The 19,436-nt window shown below is 32.8% G+C and overlaps 3 protein-coding genes across 3 annotated transcripts; 1 reads left to right on the top strand and 2 right to left on the bottom strand.

The window, feature by feature from the left end:
- The first annotated feature begins 2,287 nt into the window (after positions 1-2,287).
- LOC104710644 (protein KINESIN LIGHT CHAIN-RELATED 2) lies at positions 2,288-5,418 on the top strand. Its single transcript, XM_010427274.2, has 3 exons — positions 2,288-2,895; positions 3,129-4,956; positions 5,051-5,418. Exons 2-3 carry the CDS (start codon positions 3,158-3,160, stop codon positions 5,259-5,261), a joined length of 2,010 nt encoding a protein of 669 aa, XP_010425576.1. The 5' UTR covers positions 2,288-2,895; positions 3,129-3,157; the 3' UTR covers positions 5,262-5,418.
- Positions 5,419-5,728: 310 nt separating this feature from the next.
- Positions 5,729-7,474, bottom strand: LOC104715071 (GDSL esterase/lipase At3g27950). The gene is made up of 5 exons (XM_010432524.3): positions 7,191-7,474; positions 6,777-6,977; positions 6,503-6,675; positions 6,158-6,422; positions 5,729-6,069 (listed from the first exon to the last, which is right to left on the bottom strand). The coding sequence occupies exons 1-5, from the start codon at positions 7,426-7,428 to the stop codon at positions 5,819-5,821; spliced, it is 1,128 nt and encodes a 375-aa protein (XP_010430826.1). The 5' UTR covers positions 7,429-7,474; the 3' UTR covers positions 5,729-5,818.
- Positions 7,475-13,964: 6,490 nt separating this feature from the next.
- Positions 13,965-15,711, bottom strand: LOC104715070 (AAA-ATPase At3g28540-like). Its single transcript, XM_019229882.2, is given in 5 exon segments — positions 13,965-14,504; positions 14,506-14,673; positions 14,675-14,818; positions 14,820-15,286; positions 15,289-15,711. Coding segments are annotated over 5 exon segments (1,572 nt in total). The 5' UTR covers positions 15,686-15,711; the 3' UTR covers positions 13,965-14,108.
- Between the last annotated feature and the right edge of the window lie 3,725 nt (positions 15,712-19,436).

The raw sequence follows: 19,436 nt of genomic DNA, 5'->3' as shown, positions 1-19,436 counted from the left end.
AGAATGTTAAAAATATGTTAATCCAATAACACATTAATAATTTTTTAATATAAATGTCTAATTAGATTACACTAGAATTTTAGATAACATTTTGTAATTAATTTCTGTCGAATTTGTTCCATATCTACTTTAGAGTCTTACCCGGCTCATTATAAAACGTTTATGTCTGACCAACAGATTCTCGACCCGAACTGACATCGGTATTATATGACCAATTTGTCAAAAATTCATACATATTCTGATCCGAAAACTTTGAAATGACGGTAGAAGAAAACAAAAACGTGTTGGTGTATATAAAACCCAATAATAGATCAGATTTGATAATAAATTCGAGCGGCGAAAGAGTTCAAGAAAAGAAGCACCGCCCAACAGTCCACAATGATTAACATTTGTTCTCCGTCCATAAATTAATCAATTTACTAATGAACGTTACGAAAGATAAAATATACAATAATATGGTTATAGAGAGTTGTCTTTATGAAACACAAAAATACAAATCAGAAGGAAGAAAAGTTGTTGTTAGGTCTTAGCATCATGAACAAACGTGTGGGTTGTCTCTGTCTCTTGTAAGAATCTGGCCAAGTCAATGTATATGATGACCGACCAACCAAATAACCTAATGTTATTGGTATTGGGATTACATGACTCCATAATTAAATGTTCATTCAAAGGCAAAATTAAATTCATTTTTGTCTATTAAAACTGAATGTTGACAAAAGAAAAGACTCAATATAAATTTGAATTGCTATCGTATTTTCACAAATTTTTTGAGAAATTTAATCTTAAAAACATCATTATTTAAGTATTGGAAACCTAAAACGACAAGTATTGAAAAACAAAATTTTTACTCTAGAATGATAAAAAAGAAAAAAAAAAAAAAAACAGAGAGAATTTGAATGATATTGTGCATGAACCATATTGTTGACTTTTGATAGATAAAATGTAGTTAAATTAGCTATCCATTTTTTAAAAAAGGTAGAACGATGAAATAAGTTAGAAATAATGTTATACACAATTATTGGTTCTTGACCAAAAAATTAACAAATAGAAAGTATTGTGGGCTATATAGAAATTAGAAACAGTCATTTAGCTATTTTGTGGGTTGACGAATGAATTTTCTACCAACCCATATATCACATTATTCTTTCTTACGAGAGAAAAAAAATATTATGATTTCTGACTTACTTATTTCATCGTCCCACATTATAAAATTTGCCTTGGTGCATTAAACAGCTAACAACAAGGTGTTGAAATATTTTCTTCTACGTTGACAAAGAAAAAAAAAATCTTCAATGTACTTTTGTATTATCGTTTCATTTTAATAAATTATTAGTATTACAATAAAATTACATTTTTGATAGACCCTACACAGATGCCAACAAGGGGCCATATTAGCCGTAATGGGCTTGAAGATGGACCACATCTAGACCATAAAACCAGGCTGTCGAACTTGGTATGCAGCTGTAGTCCACGTGTAATATCATTTTGTCATTAAGAGAAAATTCTTACTTAAATTAATTTAATCAAAGTGATCCAATCCTTTATAAACCGAGTGGTCCAGTTCTTTTTTTTTTCTTTTCATAAAGAGTATAGTAATTATAACAGTGCATCCATCATTACATGAAAAAGCTCATTTTAACTGTTCACATTTTTATTATTATTACAGATAAGAAGAGATAAGGGGATGATGATTAGAGATAATAAAATGATTAAGTATGACACGTGGCGGAATCTCAACGGAAATATTATACAGCTGTGAATTTGAAGGGTTTGACGTAGACTTGTGATCTCTTTCCCCCAGCTTTTAATTAGCTGGCTACTAATTAACCGGTAAAACTCAATTCTTTATTTATTTGCTGTTTTTTCTTTTTCTTAACTCAACTAATGAAAGTAAAATGCCTACAAAAAAAAACTAATGAAAGTAAAATACTAAAAAAATTCAATAAAATATTTTATGTATTTTTGTGTACACACCAAAAAAACGTTAAAAATGAAAGTAATATAGAAAAAAATTACAAAAAATAATAAGACCATGATTTGAGCTGTCTAATTAACCAGCAAACTCACATCTTTCTTTAGAAAATATATATTTTTTTTTTTAATGAGAAAAATCTCTTAGTGATTTGAGCTGTCTAAGTTAAATTAACAGCAAACTCACATCTTTATTTTTTTATTTTCTTAACCGACTCTAGTGAAAATAAAATCACGAAAATGTCAGTAAAAGATTTGAGTATTGTACACACCAAACAAAAAAATATTAAATTCTGTAAATTTATTTATAAAAATTGAGGGAAAAAGATAAAAGTATTTAGAAAATGAGAGTGCGAATAGGGGAGAAGTCATCTTCTTTTTATTGCTTCAAGAGTCAATCTTCTTCAACCTAATGAATGGATCTTCAATTTCTTTTTTTAGGTTTTTCTTGTTAGTATGTACTCTCTTTCCTAAAATAATTAATCATTAATCACATGAAAAAGAGTCAATTATCATCTTCATTTTCTTAATATAATCAATCACTCAATAATTAAATTAAAAGGTAAACAAAAAAACATTTGAATTAAACTAATCCCTTGTAGACCCATAAAATAAAGAAATAAAAAGAGCTTTTTCAAAAAACATATAGGATAGTGAAAGGGGTTTGTGCATAAATGTTATTGTTGTTGCTTCATCTCTCTCATTATAGAGTTTGTAGTATTATTAATGTGTATACACATCATTCTCATTAGCTATGAGATTATGAGAGGCGAAGAAGAAGAGATATAAAACAAAGTAACACCTAAATGTGAAAAGTACAATACACCAAATCCCTTCTCTTCGTTTTTATCTCTTACACACAACCCACTAAGTTACGAACAAAAACAGAATCTGTTCTTCAGAGTCAGTGGAGGACACATAAAGGTTTGATTTTTATCTCTTGATTTGTATAAAGTTTTTTAATTTTTTCTTTTCAATTTCGTTGAATTTGATTCTGGGTTTCTTGTGCTCTGTTCGTAACTGAATCCACATCGTTCTATTTAGAGGATTTTATAGTTTCTTGATTTGGTAACAGAAAGAAGTTCGAGTCTTTTTGATGTTTTATCTTCTTGTTTTAACTGATTTGACTCTAAATCTTTGATTCTCCATTGATTCAGATTTGGTGAGTTTAGGGACAAAAACAGCCATGGATGTAGGAGAAAGCAATGAGAGGGGAAAAGACGATTCAGCCCTTCAACCTTCACCGAGGAGTCCTCTGAGTTCTATAGATCTTGCAGTTGATGGAGCTATGAATGCTTCTATTGAGCAGTTGTATCACAACGTTTGTGAAATGGAGAGCTCTGATGATCAGTCTCCGTCAAGAGCGAGCTTTATTTCGTATGGAGCTGAATCTAGGATTGATTTGGAGTTGAGGCATTTGGTTGGAGGAGATGTGGGAGGAGATGGTGGAGGGAGGAAGAAAGAGATTGTCTTGGAGAAGAAGAAGGAGGAGAGTAATGGTGGAGGTAGCTTGAGTGAGAAGAAACCTGTTGAGTCTCATTCTAATGGTAAGAAGGTTGCGAAAACGAGTCCAACTAACCCGAAGATTCCTGGCTCGAGGATCTCTTCGAGGAAGTCTCCGGATTTAGGGAAGGTTACAGAGGATGAGGAGAGTCCTGAGCTTGGGGTGTTGTTGTTGAAGCAAGCTAGAGAGTTGGTTTCTTCTGGTGAGAATCTGAATAAGGCTCTTGATCTCGCGCTTCGTGCTGTGAAGGCGTTTGAGAAATCAGTAGAAGGAGAGAAACAACACGGGTTGAATCTGGTGATGTCTTTGCATATCTTGGCTGCTATATATGCAGGGTTAGGGAGGTACAATGACGCGGTGCCTGTTCTTGAGCGTTCTATCGAGATACCTATGATTGAAGACGGTGAGGATCACGCGTTAGCGAAATTTGCAGGGTGTATGCAGCTTGGTGACATGTATGGTTTGATGGGTCAGGTGGAGAATTCGATTTTGCTCTACACGGCAGGTTTGGAGATCCAAAGACAAGTTCTTGGAGAATCTGATGCACGAGTTGGTGAAACTTGTAGATACTTAGCAGAAGCTCATGTTCAAGCAATGCAGTTCGATGAAGCCTCGAGGCTTTGTCAAATGGCGTTGGACATTCACAAGGAAAACGGAGCTGCCACTACGGCTTCTATTGAAGAAGCTGCTGATAGAAAACTCATGGGGCTTATCTGCGATGCTAAAGGAGACTACGAGGTTGCACTTGAGCACTATGTATTGGCGAGCATGGCAATGTCGTCTCAGAATCACAGAGAAGATGTTGCGTCTATAGATTGCAGTATAGGTGATGCTTACATGTCTCTAGCTCGGTTTGATGAAGCAATATTCGCATACCAGAAGGCTTTGGCTGTGTTTAAGCAAGCGAAAGGTGAGACTCATTCCTCTGTTGCTTCAGTTTACGTCAGGCTTGCTGATTTGTACAACAAAATAGGGAAACTACGTGATTCCAAATCGTACTGCGAAAACGCTCTCAAGATTTACCTAAAACCAACTCCGGGGACTCCTATGGAAGAGGTTGCTACGGGTTTTATAGAGATTTCTGCGATATATCAGTCGATGACTGAGCTTGATCAGTCTCTTAAGTTGCTGAGAAGGGCGTTGAAGATATATGGAAACGCTCCTGGTCAGCAGAATACGGTTGCTGGTATTGAAGCTCAAATGGGTGTGATTTCTTATATGATGGGGAACTACTCGGAAGCTTACAACATATTCAAGAGTGCGATATCGAAGTTTCGTAACAGTGGGGAGAAGAAAACAGCTCTTTTCGGAATTGCTTTGAATCAGATGGGACTCGCTTGCGTTCAGCGTTATGCGATCAACGAAGCTGCGGATTTGTTCGAAGAAGCAAAAACTATTCTCGAGAAAGAGTATGGACCGTACCATCCTGATACATTAGCAGTTTATAGTAACCTCGCTGGAACATACGACGCAATGGGAAGGTAAATTAAAAACTTGAAAACACATTTTCTTGCTAGGTTATGTTTCTATGGGATTGCCTGTGGTACAAGTAATGTGTGTTATTTGTTTTTACAGGTTAGATGATGCTATAGAGATATTGGAGTATGTTGTTGGGACAAGAGAAGAGAAGCTCGGGACAGCGAATCCTGAGGTGGAAGACGAGAAGCAGAGGCTAGCTGCGTTGTTGAAAGAAGCTGGAAGAGGAAGGAGCAAGAGAAACAGAGCACTTCTTACCCTTTTGGACAATAACCCTGAAATTGCAAATGGACAGAGACCGGTTTATTGATGAACCGGGTTATATGCTCCGGTCTAAAATGTATATATATACGAAATACGAATTCAAATACTGTACTTGCACAGTCGAGAGAGATTAAAAAAAACTATGAAGAGGTTTATGTTTTCTGATTTTACGAAATAGTAAAAAAAAAAACATTCTTGTTGCATTTGTTTTTGTATATCTTCGCAATTTTAATTTTTCTTTATAAATGAAGTGTAAAGACTAAAACGCAATTGGATTGGTCTATTTTGTACTAGTGTGGTCTGTTTGTCATGTTCATGAGTGCCAAACAAAACAGCCACCGAATATAACACATACCTATCCACATGTAACATGAGAACATAAAGAAACGACCCACCGAATCAAGAAGTTGTCACTAAGCAAAGCAACAAAATAAAAAAGTTGGCACTAAAGCAAACGGTAATCTGAACTATCCATTTTTAAATTGATTACCAAACCTGTTACTGATTATATGATTTGGTCTGAATCGAATTTTGGTTTTATATTATTCGAAAGTACCAAAAACTAGCATAGTTTACATTCATAAATTCATATTTTGGAAATTTTTAAATTTTCGTCAGCTTGCAAGCTTTTTGTGTTGGGAGAGGTGGATCTGATATCGAACCATCGAGGATTCGGTTTGCGACTAGCATATTCGCGGTTTCGGTGTAATGTATACCATCCCAACTTATGAAATTTGTAGGGCTTTTGCAGGAAGTACTATAAAGTCCTGTCCCATTTGGAAATATTGTCTTCCCACATCCCATTCCCCGTCCGATCGCCCCAACGCAACAATAATCAAATGGATCCACAACACCTGCATTTAGATTTTATTAAATGAAGAAACCAAGGAAAACCAGAAAATTATGAGGCTTGGTTTAATTGGTTCTTGGTTAAGTGCTTACCGAGATTTTTGGCTTTGATGATCAAGTTGTACTTGGCCGAGTAGACGTCAACATAAGTAAAGAGGGAAGAAGGTAACTCCTTGTTTAGTTCAGTGATTTTGTTCTTGAGTTGCTTGTTGAACTCAATTGCCACATTGTTTAAAGGCTTCAAACAACCGTATTGATCTCGCGGTGTAGCCGGAAAAGATTTCAGAAGATACGGTAAACAACCTGTTGGTCCGGTGTTATGAATTGAGAAGAATCTTGCTCCTTCTTTGTACAACAACTAAGGAAACAAACAAAGTATGTTGTAAACCATGATTATAGTGATTCATTTCTGAACTCTGCCATAATTTATATGCTTACTTTTAAGGCAATGGTGAAGTTTTCGATGATTGTGGGTATGGTTGCTTTGAGTTGTTCCTCTGTCATGTTTTGGAACCCAACCGCGAGATCATTCTGGCCGATATCCAATGTATAAAGTGCTTTTGAGAAATCTTTGGGCCGTGCAAGGACTCCTTTGCAGAATGGAGTTTTTCCTAAGGCCCAAAAAACGAATTGTCAACATGTATATATAAGGCTGGTATTTTGTTTTGAATTCCGGTTTGATAATTTGTATGAGTTAGCCGGTGTAACTTACCTTTGGTTTGGCTATAGAGAGACAAGGTACGAGTCTTGAAGTGAATGAATTGGGACACTTGAGTCCCAAGATGGAATGGGCTAAAACAAGCAACGGTCGGGCGAATGCAAGAACCACCAGTCGCAAAATTAGCACCATGCCGGTAATTAGCTCCAACAGAATCCAAGTACGGTGTTAGATACGGTAACGTGAGATTTTCAGCTGCCAAAAATCATAACCAATATATCGCCATTTGCCAAGATCAATTCAATAACCATAGGAAAATATGCTTTGTCCTCTACTAAGCAAAATTACCAACAAATTGAAAACACAAAATTTAAATACAAAACCATTGTAGACATAGTTGAATGTGTAGAAAAGGATTTTTTTTTTTTTTTTTTTTTTTTTTTTTTTTTAAAAACAAAGATTACTTACTAATGAAATCTATAATGAGACGGCCATCAGAATGTCGTCCAACGGATCTTCCAAAAAAGGCAACGCCATTCGGTGGAGGAACCTCTCCGATAGCTGCAGAAATAGCTCCGGTATCAGAATTCGAATCTCCAAAGTTGTAAACTGCCGGGAACTTGCAATTATTCGATACAGCAGATAACGTATCAGTGAGCCCGAGAAGTAAAAATATGATTCCAAGGGTTATTTTAGAAATAGCCATGTCAAGTAAGTATAGATGAGAAGAGCTCGACAATACGAGATTAGTCTGGTATTTATTGAAGTCGTCGCTTCACGATTTATATGGCATGTTAAGCTTTTTTTAAAAAATGGATTGAATTAAGGGAAGAGAGTATATATGAAATTATATTATCAACAAGTAGATTATAAAATAAACAGATATATCAAAGTTTGTATAGCAAGTTGTTGTGTAATCACGTGGGGCGCTTTGCTTGACTATTTGCAGTCTATTTTTATGATTTTGTGGATCAAATAACTAGCTCGAAGTCGAATGTCAACGTTGGACACTTACAAGTTACAAACTTACAATTATGTGTAAAATGGCATCTTCTATTGTAATTTTCATGTTAGGATTTGGATCCTAAATATGATTCTCAGATTAATGATTTAAGCAAGAAACTAGAACAACACAGTTTATAGTGTTCACCCACAATATTATTGCTAAATTATGTTTTATACATAGTGGTTTTGATTATATTTTACTGAGATTTATTTAGAAATTAATAAATATAAGAATATATGTAGGAGTAAAAAAACTAAAAATGATGATTAGTGGTTATTAAAAATGTTCATTGAAAACAAAATTGATAGCTGATAGGTACCTGTACAGTCTACACAAAGTATGGTGTATTAATTTAATGCAGTGTTACCTTAATACCTTTTAACTCTAATTCTCATACAATATCGACCATCACAAAGCTCTCTTTAGATTTTGTAAATTGAAAAACAAAACAAAAACACAAGCTTCCCTAAACCAAACTCGTATCAACAAATCTCGACCTTTTGAGTTCATGTGTTTAAGCATCTCGGACTACCTGCTTCTCACTATCTGAATTATCCATATATCGATTTTGTTAACATTTATGCTGGATTTTTCCGTAATCTAAATGTGTAAATTACTTCTCCCTAAGAAACAATGTCTCCTATGAAATAGAACCTTATGACCCTATTATATTATACATACTAGTTCAATAATATTAGATTTTTGGTTATGTTTCACAGTGGAAGAAGAGACGGAGAGAGAGTATAATTTTTTTGAATAATTTATCGGAGATAGATATTATATATATGTAGGTATAAATATTTATGCAAAACTTAACAAATAAGTTTAAACTAAGTACCAACCAGCACTATGTGCAGGATAAATTGATTTAAATAAAATATTATAGTAAAATTATTATTTAAGACTTAAGATTTTGTATAAAATAAAATATAAAAGTAAAGTTTATTTTTTGTTTATTCAAATTTACGTTTATTTTCAATAAAATATGTTTCATCCGTAAAATATTTGAACTTGGAAAATAATTTAAGTTGGTGTAGAAAGTTTTGATATCTTTTTGTGTTTCTAAAAATCAAATTCACATATTTTATGTTTCACATTATTATCTACATCACTATACCATTAAATAGATAAAATAATATTTTTTAGACTAATTGGTTTAATTTAAACTAACCCTAAGTTTAAAACATGCAAGGAGAAAAATGTATGAAAGTGGTAAATAAATGAATAATTTTTTCTTTTTTGTGAAATGTAATTTACTTCTAATAGTTAAATTAATTATAAAATTAATAATTAAATATATTTCTGGATTTTAATTGCTGATTAAACTTTTGATTTTTTAAAACTAATAGACAATAACATTACCTTATAGTTGTCAATGACATATTTATGTAAATGATAATGAGATGTAAGAGTATTTATTAAAAAAAGGCACAAGAGCTATGTGAACACGACACATTAGATTTTTGTGAGATTGCTTCTCTATTTATATATAGGAGGTAGTGAAAAATAGGAAAAAAAACCGGTTGTTAACTATGTGACGTGTCATCTATGTCATTTCATATGTGTTGATATATCATGGTTTTTACAGTTTTTAACCATGATATAAGTGTGCTTTTTGAGTCTTTTGATTTGTTTCTAGGTTATTTTTGAGTCTTAACAGGTTATTTAGGAATTTGGCACGAATGGAGCAATATGGATCATTTTGGAGCACTTTACCGAAGGAAATCAAGTTGGAGTCGGATCAGAGACCAAGCATCGATCGACACCACTTAAGGAGTATCGATCGACACTCGTGTTTACCCGACGAGAGAACAACAAATTTGGAAGTTTTACAAATTTGCCCAAAATCTTCTATAATTGCAACATAAGCCCCTGGACGTATTTTAGGATGTATATATATGGTTTTTGGGTTTTAGAAACCCTTAAGTTATTTTCTAGCAGTTTTTGAGAAAAGGATATTGAGAGCTTTTGGGAGAGAGAGATCTGCTTTGTAGAGAAGAATTCTTGAACTCCCTCTTCTACTTTATAATATCTATTGCATGTTATTCAGAATTATGATCTGTTCTTCATTAAACATGTCTGAGTAATTTGCTTGTTAGGTTTAGGATTTTTCATAGGGTTTTTATGATTTATTAGATCTGAGATTTTTAGGGTTCTTAATCTTTTATGATCTTCATCCTTGGTTGTTCTTCACAATAATTCTTGATTGATCACCTAGAATTGTTATCTTAGGGAAATAAATTGATATGAGAATATAATTGTTTTCCTGATTAAACCATTGATGAGCAGAATTGTTTATTACAAAGAGATTTGAATTAATAATTCTGTGAACTTATCTAAACTTGTGCTTAAAGCTGATTTATTACTTGGAATTTTACAAAGAGATTTGGAATTTCTGGTTTTAAATTTAGATTATAATTGCAGTGAGAACTGATTATTTTACCAAAAGTTTAGAGTTCTAGATCTGATTTTTATTGCTTGAACCTTAATTAATTTATCTGATTTAATATTTCATAATTTCCTGAGAAATTTCCTAGGCTTAGCTCTTTTGATTTTCTGAATTCACAACACTTTTATTTAAATATTTGCATTGCTTTATTTTAATTCAATTTAACTTGTTTAGCGTAATTTACAAAACTTTACAATCTATTGTGTTTGATCTTGAGTCTCTGTGGATTCGACCCCTAAGTACTGCAGTGATCTCTTGTTTGAGAGAGTAGCTCTAGGGATTAATTTGAGCCTATCATGTGTCTTCAAGATCATTAAAAATTATTATTTTTTTCCCACTATGGATTTATGATATTACACAAATTCATAAGTTTGAGTAGTAAATTTGTAATAATTATTTGTTGAGGTATAAATTAGCACAGTGGTATCTATACTATTAAAAGGGAAGCATTTTTAATAAGTAGACATAGATTAAGAGATTATTACATGAAATGCAATTTAAAACAGAATAGGGATAAATATAACTCAGAACCAAACATATACAATTAATAGAAGAACTGTATAAGGTAAACATGTATCCAAACAGACCTGTAATTAGTAGCACAAAAAGGGAAACACGTAAACAACATTTACGACATACAAAAATAATTAGCATTCAAACAAGTAAACAACAATAATTAGCATTCAAAATTTCTAAAATTTGAATCTTAACAGTTACGAATTTAAATATCAACCATATTTGAATTGTTTAGGATATGAGTCATTAGGATCAAATTCAAAATCTTTATAAATCTATATCTACTTACCAAATGTGCACACAATATTAATTACTATCACCTAAATTATAGACATTTTCAATTCAAAAAATCCTAAATATAGGAACAAAAATAACAATTTTGTTATGAAAATATATAGTATCAATTGCATTTATCCTATTAATGGAACCACTGACCTCCACTATAAATATAACCATCGTTAGAATGGCTACCAACGATGGCAGATTCGTATCATGATGTCAATCTTTTTCAAACCAGTGGGGATATATTGAAGGTCGTTTTATCAGATAAAATAATGAAAAAATCATCAATTATAAACAATGGTTTGAATTTATAAAGTATTTAGTATGCATACTTCTTTTTGAATTTTTTCTTAATATGAAACAAATTTATGTTGAATTCTACTTTTTTAGAGAGTTCAAAAATTTATGTTTAACTCAAAAAAATATATGTGAGGCGTTTTTGTTCTATTTTGAACTACTCTTTTAAGGTTTTTATGCTTTTAGTATTCTAATATTTTACATCATTGTTGACAAAATCCTAACCGTTTAACAACAAGATGTGTTGTTTATTTTTATGAAATTATATCTTAAGACTATCATAACTATGAAAAATAGTAATATTTTTAATTAAGATTTGAAAATTTAAATTGATATTTTCATTTTATATATTATTACTGATACATGAAGATACCAATATAGATACCTGGAGGTACTTCCTACCAAAAAAATACGTGAAAATGCCAATATATAAATGATTTTAATATCTTTTTGTCACGCATGATTTTAATATTTTTTTGTCACACATGATTATAATATATATATGTATATATATATATGTTTGCAGGCGGTAAAAAGAAAAAATGTTGTTACTACATATGGTGTCAAGGAGAAAAAATATGTAAGGTGAAACGTGAAGGAGTATTGACAAATGACTTTAATTTTCAAGAATATAATTCTGAAGTGATTGATTCTACTTAATATAATTGTATAGTAGATTTGTGTAACCATCCACACATAGCATAGGTATATAGGTGTGGTATAAAAAATCAAAAATGTTTATTAATATATTTTACAAAATTATTTTTAAATTGTAAATTCACTTTTTATTTATTTTTCATTTAATTTGTGTTATTTAAATTGCGGCAATCAAACAGAACATATTTTAGAGTATTGGTTAAAATTGCATATCCAAACTTATACGAAACCAATAACCAACAATAAAATTTTGGAAATATAATTATCAATTTTAAATAACATAAAGAAATCAATTTTAATTCGATTGCATAAATATAGAACTAAACATACCAAGTCTTTTTTTGGAGCACAAAGAACTATCTTACCAACTAAAACGAAAAAACCTATCATACCAACATAATTACCGTAACTGTGTTAGTGCATAAGGATAAGTTTTGTTAGTAAATACTAATGAATAAATATCAAAATTAAAGGGGAATAGTTTCACTTCTTTTCACACATGAATATATAAAAGTTTTAGTATATCAAAACATAAAATAATATCTTATCAATTCTCTTAAGACATATTTTATAGATAATTTTTTAAATTGAAATACATGTTACCCACGGGTTTTGCAAATTCAACATGGCAAATACAAAACATTGCTCATGTGATTTTTGGGTGACAAGTAAAAAAATAACAAAACTATTACAAAGTAAGTCTATCAGTGTAGGTTTGTCACGCTATACAATTTAGGTCATCAAGTTTAGGAATTTTAATCATTATGGCAGATTTTATCTAATTTGATAGATAATTTTGAGAAATATAAAGAAAATTTGTATAATGTCCACTAATTTGTAAAAGTTAAATATCCAAACAAAAAGTACATGAAGTATGAATATCGCATCCAAATCTTCTACTTATTTCTTTATATGTTAGACTAAAATATACAATCTCAAATGGATAAAGTATTTTTAAAATTACAGTTATGAAATAGAATAAACATGGCATATATGAGACGTGACGGTTTTTCTGTCCAGATATAAACATTTTAAATTCGTATAACTTTTTTAATTGTAGTTGTTTATACTTTTCGTCTAAAAAAACAAAACATATATAATCATTCTTTTCGTCTAAAAAAATAATAACATATCAAATGTTATACTGATAAGAGTTTAGATTATAAATGTTACTAATATTCCGCACATACGTAAATATTGCAAACCGGATAATAATCTTAATTTTTGAAATCAACCCTGCACGTACGTGCGGGTCCGAATCTAGTATTTGATATATGAATATGAGTTTAGTTTAGGTATGAAAATGTATTTTTCGGTAGAATCGGACTTGAACTTATAAATGTTTTTTAATATCCATAGCTCTATTTTGATTGAACTACTTTGCCAATATCCTTTTTTTTTAAATCAGTATTACTTTTAGAGAAACCATGGAAATAATAAAATGGTTCGGTGAAGACGATAAAGAAACTGGGTGAGGTTTAGATTGGATCGGGTTTTTATTTTGGTTATATTAGGTTTGTGTAGTTTTTATCGTGTTTAGTGCGTAAACCAATTAAACCTAAATTTATGGGGGAAATAAATGAAAATAATGATTCAAGGGAGAACATGTATAAAAAAGTTTTCGGAGATATATAGTCTATCCAACTTGATATTTTTTAGTTCAGCCCGATATGTTTCCTTATAGTATGTACGTAGAGTGTGTTAAGCCACAAGGAGTCTTGAGATCACAAGAATATTACCAAGTTAATAGAACTTAGAACATACGACGATACGAGCTGGTTTGGTTAATTGATATGGTTGGATCAATTAGGTCGATTCCTCCTAATGACGTATACAAGTTCAAATCAACGTATGATAGTTTGATATCTCCACATGGAAAAAAAAAAAAAAACAAGTTCTACTGTTCTGCATAAAGCCAATAATATGTGGTTGTAATAGTACATCATAATTTGATAATAGCATTGGATGTTAATTCGATGCATCGCAAGTCAACATACAAGCAGATTGCTGTGATTGACATGGTACAACTTATAACTTTTCTTCTTAAATTCTTCTTTTTGTATTAAGAACGATTACACATAGGAGATAGGACCCAATAAACTATTTTTATTGCATTTAAAACTTAGTTGACAACATCAAACCAAAAGATCAAAAAGACAAACTAAAGACTGATTAAATATTAATTCATCACATCTATGCTGCAGTCTTTGTTAACATTATCCTGAGAAACGTTGTCATTTTCCTCTACTTCTTTCTTCTTCTTCTTCTTCTGTTCTTCCTCTGCTTTCTTCTTCTTCTTCCTCCTTGCATCTCTCTCTGCTTTTTTCTTCTTTTCTTCCTCAGCCAACTTCATTGCTTTCTCCTTCTCCTCCTCCAAAGACTTAACCAAGCGCTTAAGGCAAATATCTGCATTGTCTTCATCAGATTTCGGCATCAAATTCTCAGCAACATCAGCTGGAGACATGTCGGTTTCCTCCACCAATTGCTCGATTTCTCCATACATGTCATGTGACTCAATCTCCAAGTAATTCTTAGCCAAAACCTTGAATGCTTCAAATCTGCAATAAGACATATATCTCAATGTGGTTGTCCATTCTTCCTCTACGTATCAATGCTGGATCAAGATTATCCACAAAATTTGTTGTAAACACAATAATCTTCTCTCCAGTACAAGCTGACCACAACCCATCAATGGCGTTTAATAAACCTGACAAAGTGACCTTACTCTCTCTCTCTCTCTCCTCTTTCCCTTTTCAACAACTTCTCAGCTTCCTTCTTATTTTCTTCAATATCCTCTTCATCCTCATCTTCCTCCTTCTTCTTCTTTCTCTGTCCCGTAAGATCAAGCGAACAATCAATATCTTCTATCACAACAATAGACTTCCCTTTTTGTATCCAACATTAGCTTCTTCAACTCTGAGTTATCTTTCACCGTCGTCAGCTCAAGATCATACACATCATAATCCAAGAAATTAGCCATAGCTGATATCATCGTCGATTTCCCTGTCCCGGGCGGTCCAAACAAGAGATAACCTCGCTTCCATGGCTTCCCAACCTTCTTATAGTAATCCTTCCCTTTAGTAAATTTTATCAAATCCTTCTTAATCCTATCTTTCTTATCAAGATCCATAGCCAAAGTTTCAAACGTTGCAGGATGATCAAAAGGAACATTGCTCCATCTTCCTTCCCTCCATGGATACCATTCTTGGCTCGAGTTATTAGTGTAAAGCTTCCTCTCTCTGTTATTTAACCCAATCTCTTTCCCTACTCTTGTAACATGATCAAGATAAGTCGTTGTGATCATATCTCTATGTCGATTGTGAAAACTCAGAGTCAAGTACCTATTTTCTCCGTTGAATCAGATTTATTATCACTCTTCCACACGCTCAAAGACCACACCACCTTCACCCCTTGGAACACATCTTCAACTGCTTGGTGATCGTCCAAACTAAGCACCAACGATTTGCTGTTTTTGGATTCGTTGGCCTTTAACCTTTGGGCACGAGCCGTTGATTTTGAAGACAAGTAGTTGCGTATGGAGTCGTAGGCTTGGCTTTTCGTGAGATCTTTATCTTCAGTGTATTCAGTGAATCTTATGTTAACAGAATTTGAGAACAAACCGATCACCCTGTAAATACATTTCTCCAAGTAGTCTCTGATTTGGTATGGCACAAACTGTTTGTACATTGACCAGAAGACCATAAGACTCGCCATCGTCGTGCCCGCAAAACCCCATATTGATCCGGCCTCAGGCATCTTTGTGTGTTGATTTTCTTGGACACTTTGAGATGTGCTTTCACTAATCCTATATAACTAGGATATATCCCGTGCTTAAAGCACGGATCAACATTTTTAAAAAATTTTATAATATAATGAAAAAAAATTATTATTTTATTTATTTAAAAAAGTTATTTTGTTTGAGATAATATTTATTTTAAATTTTTGTGTAAATCTATATCTATTAGTCTATTTGAATACTAATTATTTTAGAATATTATACTATTTTATTTTTGACGTATTACTACAGTTTTATATTGTTTGTTTGTTGTATTTGCATCATTATTTTATGAAATATAAAATAGTAATTTTAATATTATAATTGTGAGCAAATAATAATTATTAATTTATTATTTATATAAATTTAGTTTTACCAAGCTGCCAATGTGGAAATTAAAACACATATTTTTCATACAATGAGTAATATATTTTTGTTTTAAAAAATTCATATCACAATATATGCAGAAAAATATGCATTTTAAATTATAAGTATTATATAAAAATTCTAAACAATTTGTAAATAAAATAAAATAAAGATGATAGGAGAATAATAATTTGAAAACTTAACAAAATCTTCGAATTTAGTTATTAAAAATAATTGTATTGTATATTTGGATATAGAATCTTAGTTTTTTAAATTTTGATTGGTTTATATATTTTTAAAAAAAATAATTAGCAATTTCGTCCATAATTTATTAGAGAGAGAAAATATTTTTTAGATTTTTTTAGATTTTTTAATATTTGATCTGTGAGTGATTTTTATTTTTAATTAATTATATTTATTGAAATTTGTTAATTAAGCTTAATTAATTTTTTCTAATGGCAATTAAATGTAATTTTTTACAAATTTTAAGGTTAGTTTCATATTTGTACTTCTCAATTAATATAGTAGGATATCATAAGGATTCCACTAAACTTGCTCTAATATTATGACATTTGGCAATGCTAATATTTGACATGTGTCATCTTTTTTCTTTCTTAATTATTAACAATATGTTCACATTAATATACCACTATTAATTTCTATATTTCTTAAATATTTTTCCATTTTATTTTTTAAAATTTAATATGTAATGATATAATCAAATTTAATGAAAAAATGTGTACTTTGTTTTAATATTTTTAATATAAGATAATATAACTAAATTACAAAGAAAATATAATATACACTTATGAGTTTGAAAAAAAAAAGACACATGTCAAATAGATAGAGTGCCACTTATCAACTCCCCAAAGCATGAATTTAAGAGAACATTAGTTTACTATATATGAAACAATTATTGCCAACTACGTCAGGTATAAGCCAACACACCGCTACACATACAAACAATATAAGGGGATGGTATTGGTTTGAGATTTATGAAGAGTTCAACAAAATCATTAAAAATCAAGTGAAAGATTGTTAAAGATTGCTAGAGAGTTTTGTTGATTACTTTTCTAAAATCTTGTAAAGTCCTCCAAACAATCCTTGTATTTTTATGATACTTTCCATGACTTTATTTTGTAAATAAAGTGTCTAAAATCATGAACCAATAACATAATAATTGAACTCATTAACAATCCTAGATTCTTTTATTTTAACTGAATAACACAAAACTTTTAATGACTTTATAAAAGTCTGAATCCAATAACCCAGATTTGTTGAGATTTTAAATGACTTTTTACAAATCACAAACTAATAACACTAAACTTTAACAGAGTTTAACAAAATCTTGATCTAATAACAACAAATTCTACATAATATTTAAAATCTTTAAAACTCTATTCAAATCTTAAACCAATAATCCCCACTAAATGTTTTATTAACTACATGAACTATTGTCATTACATACGGACATGCATAAACAAACATGAGTTATGTGTACAACACCATAACCATCTAATTCTGATACTTTCGTTGCCGTTAAACAAACAAGAACAAGCCTCTAGGAAGCTCCTACAACGATCCAGCTACAGATCTCTACAGGAACGCCTCCAATCTCCCAGAATTCTCAAGAACACTCAGGAACAACTTTTCTCTCTTTCTCTTTTCTCAAAAACGGCCACACAACCACGAATGAGACAAAAAGTCGCATCTAAGGGTTTTCCTTAACCCAAAACGCAGCGTTTGACTTAAGTCAAAACCCACAGAATTGAACATGCATCGACCGATGCACCATCTGCATCGACCGATGCAACTCCCAAACTGGGATTCCGGTTCACGGATGTTACAATTCTCCCCCACCAAACTAGATTCGTCCTCGAATCTCGAACAACCATCAGCCAAGGACTCCCGTGCAACCGTCTCCACGGCCCGCACTCCTCCGGCTGATCCACAGAAGGTCACCTCTAAACGATAGACTCACTCTCCAGGCGTTATTTGCTCTCGACTTTTGGACTTTCCTTTACTCATAGGCCTAAACCTTGAGTTTTTATTGGCTCCTCATCAGACCTAAGTTTGAATGCCATAATGTTGGCTCCTCATCGGGCCTAGACCCGCATGCCATAATATATAAGGAAAATCCAACTCGTCTCTAGGGTTGCCACCCTACAACGCGCCCCCGGATCGTCATCCGAAGTCGATATACCAACCATATTCCCAAGTCACAAAGTCTCTGAATATGGCAGTACTAGGAGAACCTCAGTCCCCCAAGAGTCGCGAGCAAACGATTCTGAACACGTCTGAGTCCTATCCCTATCCAGGTTTCCTTCCCGTGGCTCGCGTAAAACATCTCAATGTCCTACCAACCACATATCCTCTCACTGGAATACCACATGACCATACAAGGATCATATATATGCCACAAGGGCCGCCACAAAGGCCAGACAAATGTCCTAAAGAGGATCGCCACCAAGGCCAAACAAATGTCCTAAAGAGGACCGCCACCAAGGCCAAACAAATGTCCTAAAGAGGATCGCCACCAAGGCCAAACAAATGTCCTAAAGAGGATCGTCACAAAGACACTCTGGCTAAAAAGCCCGTCACAAAGACCATCTGTCCCGAAGGACCGTCACAAAGACCATCTGTCCCGAAGGACCGTCACAAAGACCATCTGTCCCGAAGGACCGTCACAAAGACACTATGGCTAAACAGCCCGCCACAAAGGCCAAACAAATGTCCTAAAGAGGACCGTCACCAAGGCCAAACAAATGTCCAAAAGAGGACCGCCACCAAGGCCAAACAAATGTCCTAAAGAGGACCGTCACAAAGACACTCTGGCTAAAAAGCCCGTCACAAAGACCACACAATGTCTAAAAAGACTGTCACACACGGCACACTGACTCAAAAGTCTGCCACTAAGGCCACACACAAGCCCCTCCAAGGCTCTCCACCGCTAAAATGGACAAATTCTAACTTCCGTAAAACTTTTCATATTTAGCACTTTTCATTTTTGGAAACTTTCCACTTTTGGAAACTTCTATTTCAGGAAACATTCCTCCAAAACCCCGCCTCACGGAAACTTTGTACCCCGAACACCACCTCATCTTGTTACTGAGTCGCACAACCAACCACCCCAAGCGACCGAGTAACAAGAGAGATTGGCTGGAATACTCCATTCCCGCTCCAGCCACGGATTACAGATGGGACCAGGCTAAACAAGCTCAAGTCGCGGCTTGCTTCTCATACCACTTCTTGAACCTTGCCTTACATCTTTGCCTCAGGCTCCCAAGTCTGCTCCTCAACACCATCACAGTCCCACAGGACTCTCATCAAAGGAATCTTCTTCTTCCGAAGTTCCTTAATCCTCCT

This window comes from Camelina sativa, chromosome 9 (assembly GCF_030686135.1).
Source record: "Camelina sativa cultivar CO46 ecotype springtype chromosome 9, ASM3068613v1".
Lineage (NCBI taxonomy): Eukaryota > Viridiplantae > Streptophyta > Magnoliopsida > Brassicales > Brassicaceae > Camelina > Camelina sativa.
Note: the sequence above shows the minus strand (reverse complement) of the source record. Positions and strands in the feature narration are given on the sequence as shown.